Here is a 22,244-nt window from a genome sequence, read left to right as displayed (position 1 = left end):
TAAGATTTTATTTATTTATTCATGAGACACACACACAGAGAGAGAGAGAGAGAGAGAGAGAGAGAGGCAGAGACACAGGCAGCGGGAGAAGCAGGCTCCATGCAGGGAGCCTGACATGGGACTCGATCCGGGGTCTCCAGGATCACACCCTGGGCTGAAGGCGGTGCTAAGCCGCTGAGCCACCTGGGCTGCCCTTCATTATTTTACTTTCTTACTAGTTATATGTATTATATTTTCAAAAGTGGCAACTCAATTCCCTTTACTGAGCTTTCCTAGGGGACAGGAGTTACCCATTTGAATGGAATCATCAGCTCTCAAGGAATGGAAAGAGGCAGGAAGGGGTACAACCAGGAGAATCAGAATGGATCAATTCTGAAGACTTTACTGATTCCCTGTGACCTCTCCCAGCATGTGATAAGTGTATGTGTCGGCTTATGTTAAAATTATTAGGTGAAAGCTTCTAGGAAGGTAAAAAGAGAAAACAGATAATCTGCTTTATTCTATTTATCCCACTCAGACACTTATTTCAGGGCTAGAGATCTGTCTTTCCCCGATCTCTTATGTCTCACACTCAATGGTATATATATATATATTTTTTAAAATTTTTATTTTAAATAGTCTCTAAACCCAACATGGGGCTCAAACTCAAGACCCCAAGATCAAGGGTACATGCTCTACTGACTAAGCCAGCCAGGCCCCCATAATGGTTTATCTTAAGGAAGTACAGATTGGGTTTGGACTCATGATAGCAGCAACAACAGACATGCCATTTGCAGGATAAAACATTTTCATGTTTTAAAAACCTACAAGAATTTAAATAGTTAATTGGCTTTATGTCTCATAGAAGTTGCTCCTGGCTTGTTATCGGCCAATCATATACTTCCCTTAGTTTTGTGGGTTCTTTACTGCAGCATTCTCTAAAATTCAGGCAGGTTACAAATCCCAGCAAAGACAAGTCATTAGTCATTTTACCAAAAATTCTTAAATACAATTATGCAAATAATGGTCAAATCCTACTATAGCAAATGTCAATACAATGAAAAAGCTCTCCAAACTAAATTCTTCCAAACTTTGGTGAATCTATCATACGTCAACCAGATATTATAATGTCTCCTAATGTTAGACAATACGCAGTTCCCAATGGTACCTCAAATGTACTATAGCTGAAAAGTTTAAACTGAATCCATCGAACCTTCAGATCTAACTTTCAGTTTAGGGACACCTGGGTGGCTCAGTGGTTGAGCTTTTGCCTGCTGCGCAGGATGTGATCCTGAGTCCCGGGATCCAGTCCCACATTGGGCTCCCTGCGTGGAGCCTGCTTCTCCCTCTGCCTGTGTCTCTGCTCTCTCTGTCTCTCATGAATAAATAAATAAAATCTTTATTAAAAAAATAACTTTCAGTTTTTAGGTAATATGAGAGATAGAGAAAAAAGGTAAATGATGCCACAAAGAAGCTAGAGATAAATCCAGAAGGTGGATATTCTGCAGGGTGACTGACCTAGTTCTTCAATTAGCATTATGGAAAAAAATGAAAACAAAACACTGCTAGATTTAACAAATAAAAGGATAGAACAGCCAGATGAATTTGTGGCCCTGGGCTGGATGATGACTTGGAAAAAACAGCTTTAAAAAACATTTTGGGGGGGTGCCTGGCTGGCTCAATCGGAAGAGCATGCGACTCTTGATCTTGGGGTCATGAATCTGAGCCCCACATTGGGTGTAGAGATTACTTAAATAAACAAAACTTTTAAAAAAAGAATATTTGGGGGCAACTGGGGAATTCTGAATATGGACTTATGATGTAGATAATGTTAACTGAAAAAAGGTGATGAAAAGGTATGTATAATTTTCTTAAAGTAAAAAGTATACATATGTAAAGAAAAAGATCTAGAAGAATATACAGTAAGATTTAACAGTAACAATCTTCAGGTGGTACAAAGGCATAAATATGGTGATATAGTAAGTTTCTGACTTGTATTTTCTATTTTTTTTTTGAAGTTTATTCAGGTAATATCTATATCCAACTTGGGGCTTGAACTCACAACCTTGAGATCAAGAGTCATGTCCTCTTCCAACTGAGTCACCCAGGAAGGCTGCTTTTTTTGCTTTATCTAATTGCTTTTTAATAATAAAAGGTTATTTTAATTTTAGAAACCTCTTGGAGAAATCTGTCTTTTAAAGGAATGTTTTCAAAAGGAGGTAATTATCTCAATTTGCTTGTTTTATAAAATGGGAAAAAATTTTTAAAGCAAACTCTATCTACAATGTGGGGCTCAAACTCTCAATCCTGAGATCACTAGTTGCATGTTCTACTGACTGAACCAACCAGCCAGGTGCCCCTAAAATGGATTTTTATAGTTAATATAGGACCAGAGCACATGCTAGAATTTGGGGCAGTAACCTTAAAGTTTGTTATATCAGTACCTGCCTATAATCACATATTTTCTCATCCAAACTAAACTGTGTAACAATTCATACCAAAAGAGTAGAGATAAATGTTTATTTAGTTTGTTTAAATAACTGGGCAACTCCTGGAGGTCAAGAGCTCTGACAATACTCACCATTCCCATAAGCCCAGTCATCATTCATGCGGTGGCGTACTTTCTGATAGATGGCTGACATGGTTTTCATGTTGCTTTTCCTCCACTGGCGCCCCAGATACTTGGTCTGTATTTTTAGCAGCTTCAGAACATAAAGTTGCAGCATGGCCTGTTTGACCTTGAGGGCTCGCTTTAAGATTGGAGCAGATTTGAATACTACCAGCATCTACCCATTTGAAGAGAGGTGGGAGTGAATAAAGGCAGATAAGTTTCTTGCAACTTCCAACTCACAGAAAAATTAAGCCAAACTTAACTGGTCTCAATACCCTGGGGGAGCTTTTGGGAATCTATGGTCCAGGTTCTATTCATATTTAGTCTTCAAGAACATAGAGGAACCACTCCATTTATATGTCACAATTCAAAGTTTCTAATATTCAAAGTACATGATATAAAGGCAAAATAATTGTTCAGCCACACATTCCATTTCTACTGTTACCAGCTTCTTATGTATCTCCTGGATACATAATTCTATGTACACATATATTATTTTTATTAACAAAACCCACAGCCAACTACATATCCTGTCACATTGTTCTATACCTTGCTTTTTATTTAACAATGTATCTTGAAAGTTACTCTGCATCAGTATAGAACTGCCTCATTCTTTTTTCCTGCCTCATTCCTTTTAATGGTTGTATAATATTCTATTATAAGGATGTACCAATATTATTTAACCAGTTGGTCCTGTATTAATAGGCTTTAGGTTGTTTCCAATCTTTCATGATTTGTACTGCAATGAATAATCTTAGACTTGCATTTGGGATGTGCTTATAATCCAAATAACAATGCTAACTTTCCAACCAGAGCTGCCCTGGGGGATAGTCCATTTTCAGCTCCTTGTAAAGAAATGGACTATGAATAATTATTTCATATAGAATAAGTGCCCAGAATTAGGTGCTCACCTTATGTAGCATTCAGAGCTCTATAGAGCTCACAAAGCAGGAAGTCCATAAATATTTAAGATTAAAAAAATTTAGTCAGATGGACACTACCACTATCTGAAGCCCCACTCACCATTGTTCTGGAATGCTTCCATTTGGTCAGTTTATTGAGTAGCCTCAGAAGGTTGATGCAGGAAAAGAGGTTCCTCCAACAGAACTGGTTGTTGTCTCCAGCTTCCTGTAATAAGGCAGGCCCACCATTACCTCAATACCTATAAGGCTTTCATTCCCACAGAAGCCTGAAATGCTACCTCCTCACCATTCTGCTCTTCACACACTAAGGCCTCAAAGCATGCAATACTCTTCATCTGAAAGCACACAGCTGACAATCCTGGAAGGCTTAACCTAGAGCAAGTACTGATTAGAAAGAGGATACATGAACATAGGAACCTCACTCAAGCAAGCCTTCTTGTGTTACTTTCTGCTTTAAAATCAGAAAAGAGATGATAAGGCAGCCCCGGTGGCGCAGCGGTTTAGCGCCGCCTGCAGCCCAGGGCATGATCTGGAGACCCTGGATCGAGTCCCACGTCAGGCTCTCTGCATGGAGCCTGCTTCTCCCTCTGCCTGTGTCTCTGCCTCTCTCTCTGCATTTCTATGAATAAATAAATAAAATCTTAAAAAAAAAAAAGAAAAGAGATGATAGAATTTAACCCCCTTATACCTTGTACTTATATAAACTGTTTACAACTGCTAGGAGTTATTCTGGTAGATTCCTTCCTTCCTCCTTTTCTTTCTTCCTTTCTTCCTTTTTTTAAGTAGGCTGTATGCCCAATGTGGGGCTAGAACTCATGACTCCAAGATCGAGTCATGCTCAATATACTGATTGAGCCAGCCAGGTGGCCCTATTCTGGTAGATTTCAAACTATGTTAAGATAGATCTGATATTCATTATGACTTAATTTTTAAAATCATCTTCCATCCTCCTTTATCAAACTCTATTGCAGTGAATTGCTTAATTCTCTAGCATGGAAGCAAAAATGGTAGATGGTAAATTCTAACCAGGCGTTTCTCTTGTATGTTTATTGATAGCTTGTGAACACCCAACCAGAGATAACAGATGGATGTCAGATTAGAAACAGGTATCTACTCACAGAAAATCTTTCAAGGGCAAAAATAAAGAGTCCTTCTGGATTTGGGGGTCTGGAAATATACTGGAATCAAAAGCTATGTAAATCAATGAGCATGCATGGTAGCCAAACTAACATCTTGGAAATTCCTCATGCCTACAATTTGATTGGAGAATGTAAGAGTAGGAGACAATATGTAGAAGTGAACTGTTGTCTGAAGAATGGAAAATTACCCCCTCCTTTACCAAATTTATCCAAAGCAAGCAAGACAGACATACATCTAATGTGGAATGAACATCCAAGATTATTAGGCTCTACTAAGAAATAAATAGGACTACTAAGGGTCAAAAAGTTCCAGGAAAACTTTTTGAAATAATATTATTATTATTATTTTTAATTTTTATTTATTTATGATAGTCACACAGAGAGAGAGAGGCAGAGACACAGGCAGAGGGAGAAGCAGGCTCCATGCACCGGGAGCCTGACATGGGATTCGATCCTGGGTCTCCAGGATCGCACCCTGGGCCAAAGGCAGGCGCCAAACCGCTGCGCCACCCAGGGATCCCTTTTTGAAATATTATTTAGAAAAAAAATGTTCTCCTTCCTGTAGTAAATGTTCAATATTGTGTTTAGAACTAGTTCCTAGAGAACCATCTATTTCCTTCTAAGAGAAACTTCCATGGGAGTTTCCACTCTAGTGCATCAGCTAGTAGGCTTGCCCAAAACAGGTAGGTTCTATAGATGTTCCATCTTGCGTGTCTAACAGAGGAATGAACTCTTAAATGTCTATTATTTTTTTTAAGCAGGGGAAACAGAGAACATATGGGAGAAGCTATGTATATCTCCACTATGAGCTTCCTTTATCCTGATTTCTAATATGATAGCAGCATAAAGAGCCTTGCATTCCTTAGCACTTCAAAACATAATATGGAAGAGGTGCTTGGCTGGCTCCATTGGTAGAGCATGAGACTCTTAATCTTGGGGTCTGAGTTCAAGGCACATGTTGGGTGTAGAGCTCACCTTAAAACAAAACAAAACAAAACAAAACAAAACAAAAAAAGGGGTGTGGCTTGTAGAAGCAGCCCTGGAGTAGATAGTAGACACCTGGATAATGGCTTTGACCATGGCTGTATGATGGTAGATAAGTCATTTCCTTGTTTCTTGTAAGAGGTTGAATTACACCATATTTCAGATCCTTTCACCTCTGATCATTTAATTTAGTACTGTGATTTACCTCCACTTTCTCCATTTGGTTCAAAAGTGAAGTTTTAAGTGAAAGTAAGCTGATTGTGGCTACCTTTTCATCAAAGGTCAGTCTCAAGAGTCCCAGGAAAGACACTCTAGTTCCTTCATGAAGATGGTCTCATCTGCCCAGGGCCTTACTCTCTTTTCTTTCTGATAATGCTGCCCCACCGACTAAAACTAGTCCCATTTCTTGCTTCATCAGATGTTGCCTGAAGTGGTCACTGAAAGAACACAGGTGCCTGGGTGGCTCTGTTGATTAAGCATCTACCTTCAGCTCAGGTCATGATCTTTTTATGTTTCCAAAGATTGATTGATTGATTGCTTGATTGATTTATGAGAGATGGAGAGAGAGAGAGACAGAGGGAGAGAGAGGAGCAGGCTCCCTGCAGAGCAGAGAGCCTGATGCAGGACTCCATTTCAGGACCCCAGGATCACAACCTGAAAGCAGATGCCTAATCTACCGAGTCACCCAGACACTCTCTTTTTTAAAAGATTTTGGGATCCCTGGGTGGCTCAGTGGTTTAGCGCCCGCCTTTGGCCTGGGCCGTGATCCTGGAGTCCCCAGATCGAGTCCCATGTTGGGGTCCCGGCATGGAGCCTGCTTCTCCCTCTGCCTGTGTCTCTGCCCCTCTCTCTCTATGTCTATCATGAATAAATAAATAAAATCTTAAAAAAAATAAATAAAAGATTTTATTTATTTACTTGACAGAGAGCACGAGCACAAGCAGGGGGAGTGGCAGATAGAGGGAGAAGCAGGCTCCCCAAGGAGCAGGGAGCCTGATCCCAGGACCCCAGGATCATGACCTAAGCCAAAGGCAGATGCTTAACTGACTGGGCCATTCAGGCTCCCCAATAAATAAAATCTTAAAAAAAGAAAGTAGGAAAGAAAGAAAGAAAAAAAAACACATGCTAGTCAATGTTCTCTCAGGATAATGCATCCCCAGGTTGTTGTCTGTTTGTAGCAATAAGCTCTGCATGGAGCCCTACTTAAGCCTTCTGCCTTTTTTCCAAACCAACAGATAATCCATTTTTCAGCAGACCTCTAGCTCCATGGGATGCCTTTTCAGATTTGCCAGACTTGAGGGGTTTTTGTTTTCTTGTTTATGTTAATTTAATTTTTCTCTTTTTTTGGGAGGGCAGAACTCAGCATACTGAGTAAAATGTAAACTTCTGTGGAGAGATAGATTTTATGAGCAGCAGCACTTGGCCATATTCTCTTGTTTCTGTTACTTCACACTATCTTTTTTTTTTTTTTTTTAAGATTTTATTTATTTATTCATGAGAGACACAGAGAGAGAGAGGCAGAGGGAGAGGCAGGCTCCATGCAGGGAGCCTGATGTGGGACTTGATCCCGGGTCTCCAGGATAACACCCTGGGCCAAAGGCAGGCACTAAACTGCTGAGCCACCCAGGCTGCCCTACTTCACACTATCTAAAGCAAGACCTTTACTCACTTTCTACTGGTGAAAGTTGAAAAAAGAAAATATTTGCCCATGTTTCACTTGTATAAACACTTGTTTACAAAAGCAATCCCAGGGATCCCTGGGTGGCGCAGCGGTTTGGCGCCTGCCTTTGGCCCAGGGCGCGATCCTGGAGACCCGGGATCGAATCCCACGTCGGGCTCCCGGTGCATGGAGCCTGCTTCTCCCTCTGCCTGTGTCTCTGTGCCTCTCTCTCTCTCTGTGACTATCATAAATAAATAAAAATTAAAAAAAAAACAAAACAAAACAAAAGCAATCCCATTTACAACTGCACCAAAAATAATAAAATACCTTGGAATAAACTTAACCAAAGAGATAAAGATTTATACTCTGAAAACTATAAAACACTGATAAAAGAAATTAAAGAGGATACAAAGAAATGGAAAGGCATTCCATGCTCATGGATTGAAAGAATGAGTATTATTAAAATGTCTATACTACTCAAAACAATGTATAGAGTTAATGCAATCTCTATCAAAATACCAACAGCATTTTTCACAGAACTAGAACAAACAATACCAAAATTTGCATGAAACAACAAAAGACCCTGAATAGTAAAGAAATCTTGAAAAAGAAAAACAAAACCAGAGGTATCACAATTCCAGACTTCAAGTTATATTACAAAGCTGTAGTAAGCAAAACAGAATGGTACTGCCACAAAATAGACATACAGAGCAATACAACAGAATAGAAAACCCAGAAATAAACCCACAATTAGGGCAGCCCTGGCAGTTCAGCGGTTTAGCACCGCCTTCAGCCTAGGGCCTGGGCCTGGAGACCCGGGATCGAGTCCCACGTCAGGCTCACTGCATGGAGCCTGCTTCTCTCTCTCTTTCTCAGGAATACATAAAATACATTAAAAAAACACACCCACAATTATATGTTCAATTAATTTTTGACAAAGTAGGAATGAATATACATAGGGAAAAAGTTTCTTCAACAAATGATGTTGGGAAAACTGGATAGCTATGTGCTTAAGAATGAAAATGGAACACTTTCTTTCAGCATACAAAAATAAACTCAAAGTGGATAAAAGATCTATGTGTGAGACCTGAAACCATAAAAACCTTAGAAGAGAGCACAGGCAGTAATTTCTCTGACATCAAACCATAGCAACATATTTCTAGATATGTCTCCTGAGGCAAGAGAAATAAAAGCCAAAATAAATTATTGGGACTACATCAAAATAAAAAGCTGCACAGCAAAGGAAACAAAACTAAAAGGCAAACTATGGAATGAGAAGATATTTGCAAATGACATATCACACAAAGGGTCAGTATCCAAAATATATAAAGAACTGATACAACACCCAAAAAACCAAATAAACCAATTAAAAATGGGCAGAAGGCATGAGCAGATATTTCTCCAAAGAAGACATCCCGATGACCAACAGACACATGAAAAGATATTCAGCGTCACTCATCACCAGGGAAATGCATAGCACAACTACAATGAGATGTCACCTCATAGTGGCCAGAATGGCTAAAATCAAAAACACAAGAAACAAAAAATGTTGGTGAGGATGTGGAGAAAAAGGAACTCTCTTGCACCATTAGTGGGAATGTAGACTGGTTCCTCAAAAAGTTAAAAATAGAACTACTCTATGATCTAGTGATTGTACTACTCAGTATTTAATCAAAAAAATACAAAAACCTTAATTCAAAGGGATATATGCATCCCTATGTTTATTGCAGCACCATTTACAATAGCCAAGATATGGAAGCAGCCCAAGTGTGCATTGATAGATAAATGGATAGAGAAGATGTGGTATATAAATACAATGGAATATTTTTCAGTCATATAAAAGAATGAAATCCTGCCATTTGGAACAACATGGATGGAGCTAGAGTATAATACTAAGTGAAATAAATAGAAAGATAAATACCATATGGTTTCCCTCATGTGTAGAATTTAAGAAACAAAACAAATGGGTAAGGGAAAAAAAAGAGAGAAAGACAAACCAAGAGACTCTTAACTATAAAGAGTACACTTATCATGATTAGCACTGAGTAATGTATAGAATTGTTTTTTTTCTTTAATGTATAGAATTGTTGAATCATTAGATTGTATACCTGAAACAAGTATAACACAGCAATTAACTATACTGGAATTAAAATTAAAAACTTAAAAAATTTGTTTACATACACTTTGTGTCTAAAAATTCAGTTCAGGAAAAAAATAAAAAAAAAAAAATAAAAATAAAAATTCAGTTCAGGGATCACATCCTACCCTTTCATAGCATCTCTAAGGCATTATGCGGGTTCTGTTCTCAAGATCCATCCTAACCCAGCTGAGTGAGCCAAGCCAAATAAAAACAGAGGCTTACACCAGTTATGTGGATAATTGACTCAAATGACTGCTGAAAGAACAGAGTGTTTCTTCTTTTTGTACTGAGGAAATCAGACTGGTTAGAATCTGAGCACTAGAGGAGACTTAGCTTTCAGACTTGCTAAGTCTAGTTCAATTCTGTCATCCACAGAAGCAAAACCTGAGGTTGAGGGAAGGAAGGGCTTACTTAAGATCACCTAAGTGCCCCAACCAGGCCCTGAACCTCTAACTCCATTTTAACATTCTTTTTTTTTTTTTTTAAGATTTTATTTATTCATGAGAGACACAGAGAGAGGCAGAAACACAAGCAGAGGGAGAAGCAGGCTCCATGCAGGTAACTCAATGTAGAACTTGATCCCAGGACTCCAAGATCATGATCTGAGTCAAAGTGAGATGCTCAACCACTGAGCACCCAGGTGTCCTGACATTCTGTCTTTATTTACTGTTCATCTTCTGTTGCACTTTTGGAATCCTAACAGAGAAGATGATTTCTGAGAGGAAATTTGATTTGATCCCCTGCTTTCTCAGTTTCTTCAAGACCTAATGGTAAAGAAGCTCTTTCTTTTTTTTTTTTTTTAATTTTTATTTATTTATGATAGTCACACAGAGAGAGAAGCAGAGACACAGGCAGAGAGAGAGAAGCAGGCTCCATGCACCGGGAGCCCGACGTGGGATTCGATCCTGGGTCTCCAGGATCGCGCCCTGGGCCAAAGGCAGGCGCCAAACCGCTGCGCCACCCAGGGATCCCAGAGAAGCTCTTTCTTATGTCATATTTTAATGGTTATTTCAAACAAGCAGAAGATAACAGTTTCCAGAAACAACAAAAAATAGTGAGGTTTCTTGGTTTAAAGCGGCTCCGCTTTAAAACTCTTCTGACTGAGTTTGGTCAGCCTATGATCAGGCTGAGCCTTTAAAGAAGTGCTACTAAGGGCACTTGGCTGATTCAGTTGGGAAAAGTGTGCGACTCTTGATCTTAGGGTCGTAAGTTCCAGCCCCATGTTGGGGGTAGAGATACGTAAACAAACAAATAACTCAAAACAAAACAAAGTGTTATTCGCTGTGGGCTTTTCATATATGGCTTTTATGATATTGAGGTTATGTTCCCCCTATTCCTACACTGTGAAGAAGAGTTTTAATCAAGAAAGGATGCTGTACTCTGTCAAATGCATAAAAACAGAGCTTTTCCCCTAGAGTCAGGAATGTCTGCTATTACCACTGTTTTCAAGATAGTACTAGAAGTCCTAGCCTCAGCAATCAAACAACCAAAAGAGATAAAAGGCATCTGTGACAGCAATGAAGTCAAACTATCCCTCTTTGCAGATGACATGATACTCTATGGAAAAGCCAAAAGACTCCACCCAAAATTGCTAGAACTCATACAAGGATTCAGCAAAGTGGCAGGATATAAAATCAATGCACAGAAATCAGTTGCATTTCTATACACTGACAGTGAGACAGAAGAAAGAGAAATTAAGGAGTCAATCCCATTTATAATTGTACCAAAAACCATAAGGCCTTGGAATAAACCTAACCAAAGAGGCAAAGGATCTGTACTCAGAAAACTATACAACATTCATTAAAGAAATTGAGGAACACAAAGAAACATTCCATGCTCCTGCCACTTTGCTAAATCCTTGTAGGAATAGAATATCAAGTGTAGCTATTAAAAATCATGTTCTCTGGGACGCCAGGTGGCTCAGCGGTTTAGCGCCGCCTTCAGCCCAGGGCCTGATCCTGGAGACCCGGGATCGAGTCCCGCGTCAGGCTCCCTGCATGGAGCCTGCTTCTCCCTCTGCCTGTGTCTCTCTCTCTCTCTCTCTGTCTCTGTCTCTCATGAATAAATAAATAAATAAATAAATAAATAAATAAGTAAATAAATAAATAAAACCTTAAAAAATAAATAAAAATAAAAATCATGTTCTCAAATATGTCCAAAGTCATATTATAAACACTTAAATTTTATTATGTAAATTGAAACACAAAGTCCTTATTTTCTTAAAAAAGTGTGTTATATATATGAATTAGTATGTACCTATATATATATATAGTAACTGAAGGAAAATATTAACAGTAGTTACATATAGGTAGTATAATTTTTTATTTTATTTTATTTTTTAAAAAAGATTTTATTTATTTAACTAAGAGAGAGAGAGAGAGAGAGGAAGAGGGAAAAAGAGCATGAGTGGTGAGAGGGAGAGGGAGCTGAGCATGGAGCCTGACTCAGGGCTAGACAGACCTGAGCTGAAGGCAGATGCTTTAACCAACTGAGCCACCCAGTCACCTCAACAAGTAGGTAGTATAATTAAGGTATTTTTGTTTTCTTGCCCATATTTTTCTGTATTTATCCAATTTTCTGCAATAGTATGTACTGATTTTGTAACCAGGGGAAAAAATTGAAATATTATTTAAAGAAAATCCTCCGCATCTATAAAAGCCAGTATATTTTCTGTTTACAATTAATTCACTGAGCCTGGAAAAGAGATAAATCTTAATCATATAAACACTAGTATGTCTGAGTATTTTTTTAGAGAAACAAACCATTATATTGAGGACCTATGTGGAGTAACTTGCTAGTTAAGCCCGTGATTAGGCTCAGGGGAAACATTAATACCCTAAATTTGAGCAAAAAAACCCCAAAAATTTGTGGTTACCAAATGAAACCACCAGGTGCCACTGTTGCTTCATAGAAAGGAGAGGGGAATACCTAGCATGAATTGGTTTATTTAGAATAGGTATGTGCTTTCACCTGCTTGTGGATAACAATAAAATCTTCTCAGAGGCATAACAATTATTTCAGTAATTTTATGCTCATTTCCCAAGAGGCCAATCAGAAGAGATTTTACAGTATAATTCACATCAATTTCCTACATATGGGATTTGGAAAAGAGAACATATTGTATCAAGAAATAGATTTCAGCCATAAAAGTGACTTTATGTTTTGAAATACCTAATACTAGCATTTTAATGCTGTTTACCATTGTTTTATGTGAGGAAGTGTATTCTTCATTCTACCTCTGAATGGCAGGGATGTTAAGTCTCCACCTTGGCTCTACTGCTTTCAACTGTAAGGTTTTGGCAGTTAACTTCTCTATGTATAAAACAGTAATACCAAGCTAATACAGTTATTTTAAAGATTGAATAACGTGCATAAACAGGGTTATTACATAATTTAATGCTTCTCTCTATAGGGATAAGAAGCTCCCTAAGTGAGACAGAAAATCTCTGCCCTGATGCTATAAAGTGTGCTAAATGAGATGCCTGGGTGGCTCAGCAGTTGAGCATCTGCCTTTGGCCCAGAGTGTGGTCCTGGAGTCCCGGGATTGAGTCCCATATTGGGTTCCCTGCATGGAGCCTGCTTCTCTTTCTGCCTATGTCTCTGCCTCTCTCTCTCTGTTTTCTCATGAATAAATAAAATCTTTTTCTTTTTTTAATAAAATCTTTTAAACAAAAATAAAATAAAATAAAAAGGGTGCTAGACTTATTATCTTAGAACATGGGTCTTTCTTTAATTCTAGATGTATCATTTATGAGGAGACCATGACAAATCATTCATTCACTGAGCCTTCTGGTTTTTCATCTTTGAAATAGAGGATTGGGCTAAATGGATCTCCAGCCAAGAATTCTATGGTTCTGTAAAACCTGTACCACAGAAGGTATCATTCTATCTGTGCATAATACAGTTTCCTGATGCAACATTTTGCAGGTATTAAAGTTGGGGGACAAAGGGTTGTGGGACACATGGGTGCTACCATCCAATCATTCAGCAGTTGAGTTCCTTTCATGTACCAAACATAGTGCTAGATTCCCGGGATATAAAAATGAAGAGGATAACATCTCTTCCTTCAAGTTTTCAGTCAAATGGAGAAACAGATATAAACCAAGTAAATGCAACAGGGTGAGGGTATGGACTTAGTATATCTGAGGAGGTATATCTACACAAGGCAGACAGTTAATCTTCTTCAATATGCTGTTTATCAGTTGGTTTCGTGAAATTCAAACTCTGAGGGACTTTTCTGACTTGCCTAAAGTTGTTTCCAGGATGAAGACATTTCTGGGTCATTCTGCTGAGGCTTTACCAACTTTTGGCTTAGAGAGACCTAGGCAAGGTATTTTCTGAAGTACACATTCCTGTTTTTTTTTTTCTTTTTAAGATTTTATTTATTTATTCATGAGAGACACAGAGAGAGAGCAGAGACATAGGCAGAGGGAGAAGCAGGCTTCCTGCAGGGAGCCTGATGTGGGACTTAATCCCTAGACCCTGGGATCATGCCATGAGCTGAAGGCAGATGCTCAATCACTTAAGCCACTCAGGCATCCCACACTCCTGGGTTTTATAATCTATATGAAAAAGGAAAGTGAGGGACGCCTGGGTGGCTCAGTGGTTGAGCATCTGCCTTTGGCTCAGAGCATGATTCCAGGATCCGAGATCAAGTCCCACATCGGGCTCCTTGCATGAAGCCTGCTTCTCCCTCTCCCTGTGTCTCTCATGAATAAATAAACAAAATCTTAAAAAAAAAAAAGAAAGAAAAGAAAAAGGAAAGTGAATAGCCTATTGCATAGTGGAAAGGAGACAGATTATTGTTTGGAATAGACTAGCAGAGTTTCCCATGCCATTTAGCACAGATGTTCACATTCAATTTCAGTCCCATTATCTTTCTAAATTCTCTCTTCTCCTTAGTGTTTGTCACTGACCCTTTTCTCTTCTCTGCAAATTGCCATGCTCAGTTTTTCCAAATTTTTCTCAGCTGGGTCAGCAGCTCTAAACCCCCACTGCCTCTGTGCTCTTGCCAATATTCCTTTACTGATCTGAAACTCCCAAACCAGGGCATTATGGGGCTGGAGAAGAAATGGAAGCGCAAATACCAGCCTCTGCCACCTGGCAGTTTCAAAAGCTACCAAATGCCCCTCTGCTTACCAGACTCTCTGTAGTAAGCTCCGGCAAATCCTGGATGGTACAGCAAGGATAATCCAGGACCGAGATGCTGCAAAATGGAGAGAAAGGGACAGGCTTTAGGGAAATAGCAATGGCAGAAAATGGCAGTATCTGAAATGGTAGGAATTCCTTCTCTCTAGCAGGCCCCATCTATCTCCCAGATTGCTTAGTGACCTCAGCTGAAACTGAGGGTTGTGTGCCAGGCAACTCCAGCTCTAGTCTCCTCTCCTCACAGTCATGAGAAGAACCTATTGAGTTCCTCCAGGCTAGGCCCTATCTGGCAGATGCAAAGAAAGCAGCAAGAAAGCCTCTGGTATAGCCACCTTTCTCCTCTCTTCTTTAAAGAGTAGGGACATGTGTGCATTTCTGTTTTTGCATTTAAGTGTATGCTTGTGTATATGTGTGAACTGTGTTCCCAGAGATGCTGCCCAAACTTAACCCACTTAGTAACAATCTGTGGACATGAGGATGAAATGAAGACCTCTCCTATATTCTTGACCAGATGCTTCTGAAAGCCAGGAACTCTGGGAAGTGATCATGGAAGGCATTCTTTTTTTTTTTTTTTTTTTAAAGATTTTATTTATTTATTAGAGAGAGAGAGAGAGAGAGGCAGAGACACAGGCAGAGGGAGAAGCAGGCTCCATGCAGGGAGCCCAATGCGGGACTCGATCCTGGGTCCTCAGGATTATGCCCTGGGCTGAAGGCAGCGCTAAACCGCTGAGCCACCCAGGCTGCCCCATGGAAGGCATTCTTGAAGGAAGCTTAAAACAGGCAGCTTCCTGCGGCAGGGCCAATCTAGTAGCTCAAGAATGGTGATAGCATTAGGGCACCTGGGTGGTTCAGTCAGTTAAGCATCCAACTTGATCTTGCCTCAGATCATGATCTCAGGATCATGAGATCCAGCCCCATGTCAGGATCTGCACTGGGCATGGAATCTGCTTAAGATATTCTCTTTCTCTCTTTGTCCGCCCCCCTCAACAACTTGTACTCATGTACGGTCTCTCTCTCTCTCAAAAAAAAAAAAAAAGATTGGTAATAGCATTTGCCCCCAGAAGTGACAGTGCAGGACTACAAGGGAGCTAGAGGCTCTGCAGTGAGCCCAGGGAAGCCGCATGAGTAGGTAGGGGAAATGAGGCACTGCATTATGACAAGCACATAGTTACTTAAAATTATAGTTCTTCCTTTCCTTTTCTCTCTTCTTCATTGTACAATGCAGAATTTAGCTAATATCTAATGCTCCTTCTGGTTCTGACATTCCATAAGTTTTATAACCAATCTATCTGAACTAGTACAGTTGGAAATGGATAAAGGATGTTGGCAAAGCAGGGGCCATGAAGAGGAGTATGGGGTTTCTTGGACCTGTCTCTACATTTCGAAAGTCAAAACTCTATCCAAGCAAAAGGCAACAATTTGTTTACCTAGAAATGTTTACCTTTGTCCAAGAAATCCACAATGATGACCTAGGGGAACCAAGGTAGGAGAAGCAAGGGCATTGGATATACCTATAACATTGCTCATCATCTTAATTCACTCTACTAGATTCTCCCAGGGTTGCCAGTTCTATACTTAACTGCTCCATTATGATAAACATTCCTGGCTGGCTTATTCACTTATCTACCCACCACCCACAGACAAAGCCCATGGCAAAGTAGGTGCTGGCACCAGGAAATGGGGGTGGAAAATCAAAGATGGATTTGTTCCATCCTCCGTGAACTGAATTCTAGCCTAAGGGGGCAAAAAATAAAGTTACATGTTTCTAGAATATCTATCTAGATTGTAAGAACCATGAGGAAAAGGTGCAATAAGGGGTGATGGGTGTTTCAAGTTCTCAGGGATCATGCAACAGTAAAGCTTATAAGCGGTACAGAAGATGACTATCTTATCTAGGCCAAACTTAGTAAATGATGTAGTCTGGCACTACCACTCTTCTAATTCCAAATGGAACCAGATGGACACCTATCAGATTCTTTGCCCCTCCCCTTCCAGGACCAGGGTGGAGGGTGGGTATTTATTTCCTGAACCCCAGCCATACTTGATTGATCCAGGGTGGATCTCTAACTGGAAATGTGGAATAGGACTCACGTATGTTTATCTTAACTGATACATATATAAAAACTCTGATATAATCAGGGAATGTATTATTTTAATTTTAAGATGAAAATATGGGCAGCCCTGGTGGCTCAGCAGTTTGGCACCACCTTCAGCCCAGGGCATGATCCTGGAGACCCAGGATTGAGTCCCATGGCAGGCTCCCTGAATGGGGCCTGCTCCTTCCTCTGCCTCTGTCTCTACTCAATCTCTCTCTCTGTCTCTCATTAATAAATAAAATCTTAAAAAAACACAAACATGAAAATACTGTGGCTCAAAAAAACCAAAGTTTCCTTACTTAAGATTACGTAACTAACAAATGGCAGGTCTCATAACTTCAGGTTCCATATGTGTATGTCTATTTTATTTTTTTAAGATTTATTTATTTAGGGACACCTAGGTGGCTCAGTTGGGTAAGCATCTGCCTTCAGCTCAGGTCATGATCCCAGGGTGCTGGGATCGAGCCTGACATGGGGTTCCCTGCTCAGCTGGGACTAGCTTCTCTCTCCCCTCTGCCCCTCCACCCTGCTTGTGCTCTCTCTCTCTCAAATAAGTAAATAAATCTTTAGACTTATTTATGTCCCTGGGGGACAGGGAGAGAGAGGAAGAGAAAGAATCTCCATCAGACTCCCCATTCAGTGAGGAACCTGATGCAGGGCTCGATGCCATGACCCTGAGCTCATGACGTGAGCTGAAATCAAGAGTTGGATGCTCAACCGAGCCACCCAAATGCCTCTGTATATTTTATTTTATTTGTTTTTAAATTTATTTTCCCCCCAACCCCTTTGTATTTTACTCAATTTTTAAAAAAGATTTTATTTATTTATTCATGAGAGACAGAGAGAGAGGCAGAAACATAGGCAGAGGGAGAAGCAGACCCCTCACAGGGAGCCCGATGTGGGACTCAATCCTGGAACCCCGGGATCATGCCCTGAGCCAAAGATAGACACTCAACTGTGAAGCCACCCAGGCATCCCACCTCTGTGTATTTTAAACTACATATAAGTAGGCTACCTCTCCATGGTGACTTTCAGGCAGTACTGACAAGACTGGTGAGGCATTATCCCCTGAGCCCCTCCAGTCACCCCAAGTACTCAGATCAGCCTTCTTACTTCTACTATAGGAACTCTGCCCCTGGTAAACTCTAATTAACATGCTTCTAATTCTTGTGGAAATAGCAAACTAAAGAATAAGGATTTACTTTGTAACCCCCCAAGTCCCCACTTGGCTGGAGGAGTGGAAAGTAATTTGTATTTATAGCAATTGTGACCAGAAAACCATCTGTGTTTTGATCCTGACTCTGCTGCTTACTTAAGTGGTCTCACTAGCATGTTAGTCTTGAGCAAGTCAATTAATCTCCCTGGATTTGTTTCCTAATTGGTGAAATGAGAATAAAATTTGTTGTAATACCTCTTACCACTACTAAAGTGATTAAATAAAATACCATATATTTGCTTTATTACAAATTGATCTAAGTAAGGATCTATTATTTACCTTTAGTTACAAATTTGGTATAACACTAGTTTACAAAGTAACATAATTGATTCAACTTATGATTTATACTAAGATCAGGGCTGGTCAGATAAGAGGGCTGTTTCACAAAAAAAAACATCTTCTGGATCCTTCTGCCATAGGGTTAAAATTTCATTGTTGCAGTTTATTTATTTGAGTTGTGAATTTTTCAGTTTTCAAAACCATTAAAATATAAATACCTCTGTGAAGAGACCAAACCACACATCCCATCAACTAACACTTCAAGGAAATGAAGTTTGACAGTGACAGCTCTAAGATAGAAGGGCCTAGGGACACAAGGAGATCTGAAAGTCTCAGAGATGATTTATATTTCTCAACCCATCCCAAAACAGATCTCTGAAATAAACCTGTCCAGAGTCCATACCTGTTTTTGGCAGTGATGTAAGACAAGATATTTTGATTGAAGAACTTCAGGATCAATGGAATGCAGTTGGCAAATACCAAATGTTGTGATACATATTCAAACTGAGTTAAAAGATAAAAGCAAAAAGGGCTGCTTATGTGGGGGAGAATGGAAGGTACATATGAAAAAAAAAAAAAAGGCAAGTACAACTCTAACATCCATTCCTAAGAATATCCACTGTCCACTAGTGTTATCAGTCCTCCTGTCTGAGAAGCGGGGAGAAACATCATCAGCCAGTCCATCCTGCATAGAGGAGGACAATCTGCAGTGTGTGTTATGTTGCAAGCACCTTACCAAAAGCACAAAACATAAACAAGTCAGAAATAAAATCCCACTCCAAATAAACAGAAGGAATTGCTGTGATATTTGTTCCTAAGCTCAACAAGAAAGGAAGGCTCCCTGAGAGAGTTGTCTTCCATACCAAACCTCTGGCTCATAGTGTTTCAACAATGATTGACATAGCAGGAACAGGTGCAGCTTACTCCCAGCAACTGCTGGCATCACTCAGTCAGGATGGATATGGCACATAGTAACCAAGTGAACTACTGGAATGTGGGCTCCAGCATAAGTCTGTCTGGTTCACTATATTATCCCTATACTTACAATATCAGTATTTTAATGAATGAATCAACAAGAGCCCTTCGGCCAACAGACACTGCACTGAGAATAAGTCCAAGATCTCTTTGATGGGCTAAACACTAGAAATAGAGGCTCCATTTTGTTCTTTTGAATTTGGATGGGGTTTTGTATCTGGGAAGACCTAGTGGATAGTATCCTAGAGTGGTATCACCTGGAATTTGCCTGTGATGCACTGAGGAGCATCAGAGAGTTTGCCTCCAGATCTGGAACCCAGGCTGCTGGGACAGTACAGAAACTGGGCTGAAAAAAGCAGAAAACTGTGCTGTTTTAAATCCCTTAGCTTTTCCTGATCACCAAGAAGTAGCCATGGCAGCCAGCCAAGCTGCCCTCTACCCCTGGGTGTATGGTTAGAGGGAAGGAGTCCGCTTGTGCTGCTCATTTCTCTCTGCTACTCAAATATTTTCTCCCTAGTAGCTGACCTGGCGTATTTTCCAAAGCTCCAGATGGAGCAGCCAATACATACCCACTACGGAGTTATAGAAAATGTTTTTCAATTTGAGATTGTCTGTAGCCTTGCTGGGATTCACTGACACTGACACACATTGGCAAGGCCCATCAAACCACCCACCTGTCTGGCTGTTGATCCACATACTGCCCACCAAGAGAAGCAGACAGAAAAACATATCCACGATTCTCTGTTCTTTCTACTAGAAACACTATCTCCCACTCACCTCTACTCCTCCCAGCCATGCTGTTGCTCAGCAAACACTGGCAGAAGAAGTGCGAGCACCCAGGACACCCATAACACACCCAAAGATGTCTCTGAATGTACTCCAGTGGAGAAATATCCTGATTATATAGTAAACCTGCATGGACACAGACCCTGCAGGAGCTTCTGTGTATTCTGAGAACCTGCTGTTCTAGCAGGAGGCTTTTTAGGAGGAATATGGAGCAAAGACACTGAGCAATCATGAAGAGCCTCCTGTCCTCCTCATGTTCTCACCACAGAGACCATCTATCCCCTGCCCCCAGGTTCCCCGATATCTTGGCAAGGCCCACAGTACCAAGTCCAAACTCCTGAGTATGGCAAACAGTGCCTTCGTGGAGAAACAGCTTCTTAACCTTTTTTTAGGCTCTGTTTCCTCATCTATAAAACAGACATAAAATAAGACCTATCTCATAGGGTTAAGAGAATTAAATGAGATCCCACGTGAACTTAACAGTAACGGGCACATTATAAGTACTCAATAACTGTGTGCTATCATATGTATTATGATCTGCTCTCTGCCTTCCTCTCTAGCTCCATGTATCACCAGGCCTTCCCCATCTCCCCCACCGCCCCCCCCTCCCCAGGGAGAACTCCAGGAACATTTAATCAGTTTCCAAAGGTACTTTACTCTCTCTTCTCTGGACTTTCACAAATTAATATTTCTGCTTGAAATGCTTCCTATCTTCCTTCCCTGATGACTCCCATATTCTGACTAACATGTTTCTTTAGGACTCAGGTTAGAAGTCACCTCATCTCCACAGCAAGTAGGATAACCAGCCAGTGCTTATCTGTATCACGCACTTATCATTCCACAGTTACCTATTTATATATCCATGTCCTTTATAAGACTTCAAAGCCCTTAAGAGCCCAAACTGTGCCTTATTCAGGATTATACCTCAAATGTTAGAAAAATTCTCAACATACTTTTCCCCCACTTTTGTGTGTGTGTGTGTGTGTGTGTGTGTGTGTGTGTGTAATGCTTGAATCCTATCTTGTGCTGTTTCAAAGCTGGCTGGCCACATTCCCAAGAAGCCAAGGATTCTTACTCATAACCCTTGGATAATGTTCAAAGGACACAGACATCTGTACCTGTCTAGAACAGTTCCTTACATCCCACTCCATAACCCCACTCAAGCTTGTGCAACAGGTATATGAATTCCCTGAGAAGAACCAAGAAAAGGCTGAAAGATATTCAACTGGACTACAAAGGCCCCATCACCCCCTCTTTGTGAGACAGGGCCTAGAAAACACCTGAGACCTGTGAAGAAATGCTGCTGGCTGCTCACCTGGTAGATATGGTTCAGTTTGAAGTGTTTGAGGAGGAGCAGGAGAAGGGCAGAGATACTCTTTACAATGATCTCCTTGTGCCTGTTCACATCGATGCCCAACTTCATGCTCTGGAGAACAGTAATGCTATAATGGGGAAGAGGAGGAGTCAGTGCAGAGCAGCCTTAGAGAGAAGCCTACAAGGACCCAAGTATTTGGGTCAGAGACAACATATACAGGAGAGCCAGAGCTTGGGAGATCTGAACTTCTGCGCTAGGGAAACTCCCAGAGTCCCTACTTCGAGTCTGTTTAGAAAAAAGCTCCTTTCTCTCTCTGTTTTCCTTTCTCCTTTGGCAAGCTCATCCCTTGGCAATGTCCACCCACATACCTATGCAACCTGTCTCTGGCACTGATGTTGCTCTGCAGACCCTCAGTTTAGAGCTAAAAAGAACCTAGCAGAGAGCACTGCAGTGCAAAGGAGCTACTGATGGGGGAGAGAAGATCTCTTTGGATACAATCCCTATGAGTGTTATCAAGGTGGGGTAGGGACTAGAGAGACACTGTAGACAAAACAGTGCATTCAGCAGCCAACTCAGTTGAAGCACTCACGGCATCTCCTCAGGCAGGACATCTGCCAGGATATTGATAGAGTCTGTCTTTGCTTTGGAGGTGGGGGCTGCGGCCAGCAGAATCTTAAGCAGAGCAATCTAGGAAGTAGAAAATGAGGAGATCCATCTCTGTCCATCCCATTCAACAAGGCGATTTTTCCACACCTCAACAGCCCTATAAGAAGTGTTTTAATGCCTTCTTCTATATTCATTCTCAATAATCAAATCTCCCCAGCCTCCAGAAGGGTAAACAGGTGCCCAGTCCTGAGAGGCCTGCCTGTGAGGCTAAGGAGCCAGAAGGAAGCTTACAGGCTATTCTGCTTCAAGATTGTTCTTTCTAGGGATCCCTGGGTGGCGCAGCAGTTTGGCGCCTGCCTTTGGCCCAGGGCACGATCCTGGAGACCT

At 40.6% G+C, this 22,244-nt stretch overlaps 1 protein-coding gene across 2 annotated transcripts in view; it reads right to left on the bottom strand.

Moving 5' to 3' along the window:
• STRIP2 (striatin interacting protein 2) overlaps positions 1-22,244 on the bottom strand; it is a 50,367-nt gene that overhangs the window by 4,603 nt on the left and 23,520 nt on the right. For both annotated transcript variants that reach the window (XM_072784536.1, XM_072784537.1), the window contains 6 exons: positions 21,841-21,938; positions 21,252-21,378; positions 18,579-18,679; positions 14,576-14,642; positions 3,614-3,718; positions 2,561-2,765 (listed from right to left, as the gene is read on the bottom strand). In XM_072784536.1, coding sequence (XP_072640637.1) covers positions 2,561-2,765; positions 3,614-3,718; positions 14,576-14,642; positions 18,579-18,679; positions 21,252-21,378; positions 21,841-21,938 — 703 coding nt within the window. The remainder of the gene's footprint in view (positions 1-2,560; positions 2,766-3,613; positions 3,719-14,575; positions 14,643-18,578; positions 18,680-21,251; positions 21,379-21,840; positions 21,939-22,244) is intronic.

This window comes from Canis lupus, chromosome 18 (assembly GCF_048164855.1).
Source record: "Canis lupus baileyi chromosome 18, mCanLup2.hap1, whole genome shotgun sequence".
Taxonomy (NCBI): domain Eukaryota; kingdom Metazoa; phylum Chordata; class Mammalia; order Carnivora; family Canidae; genus Canis; species Canis lupus.
Note: the sequence above shows the minus strand (reverse complement) of the source record. Positions and strands in the feature narration are given on the sequence as shown.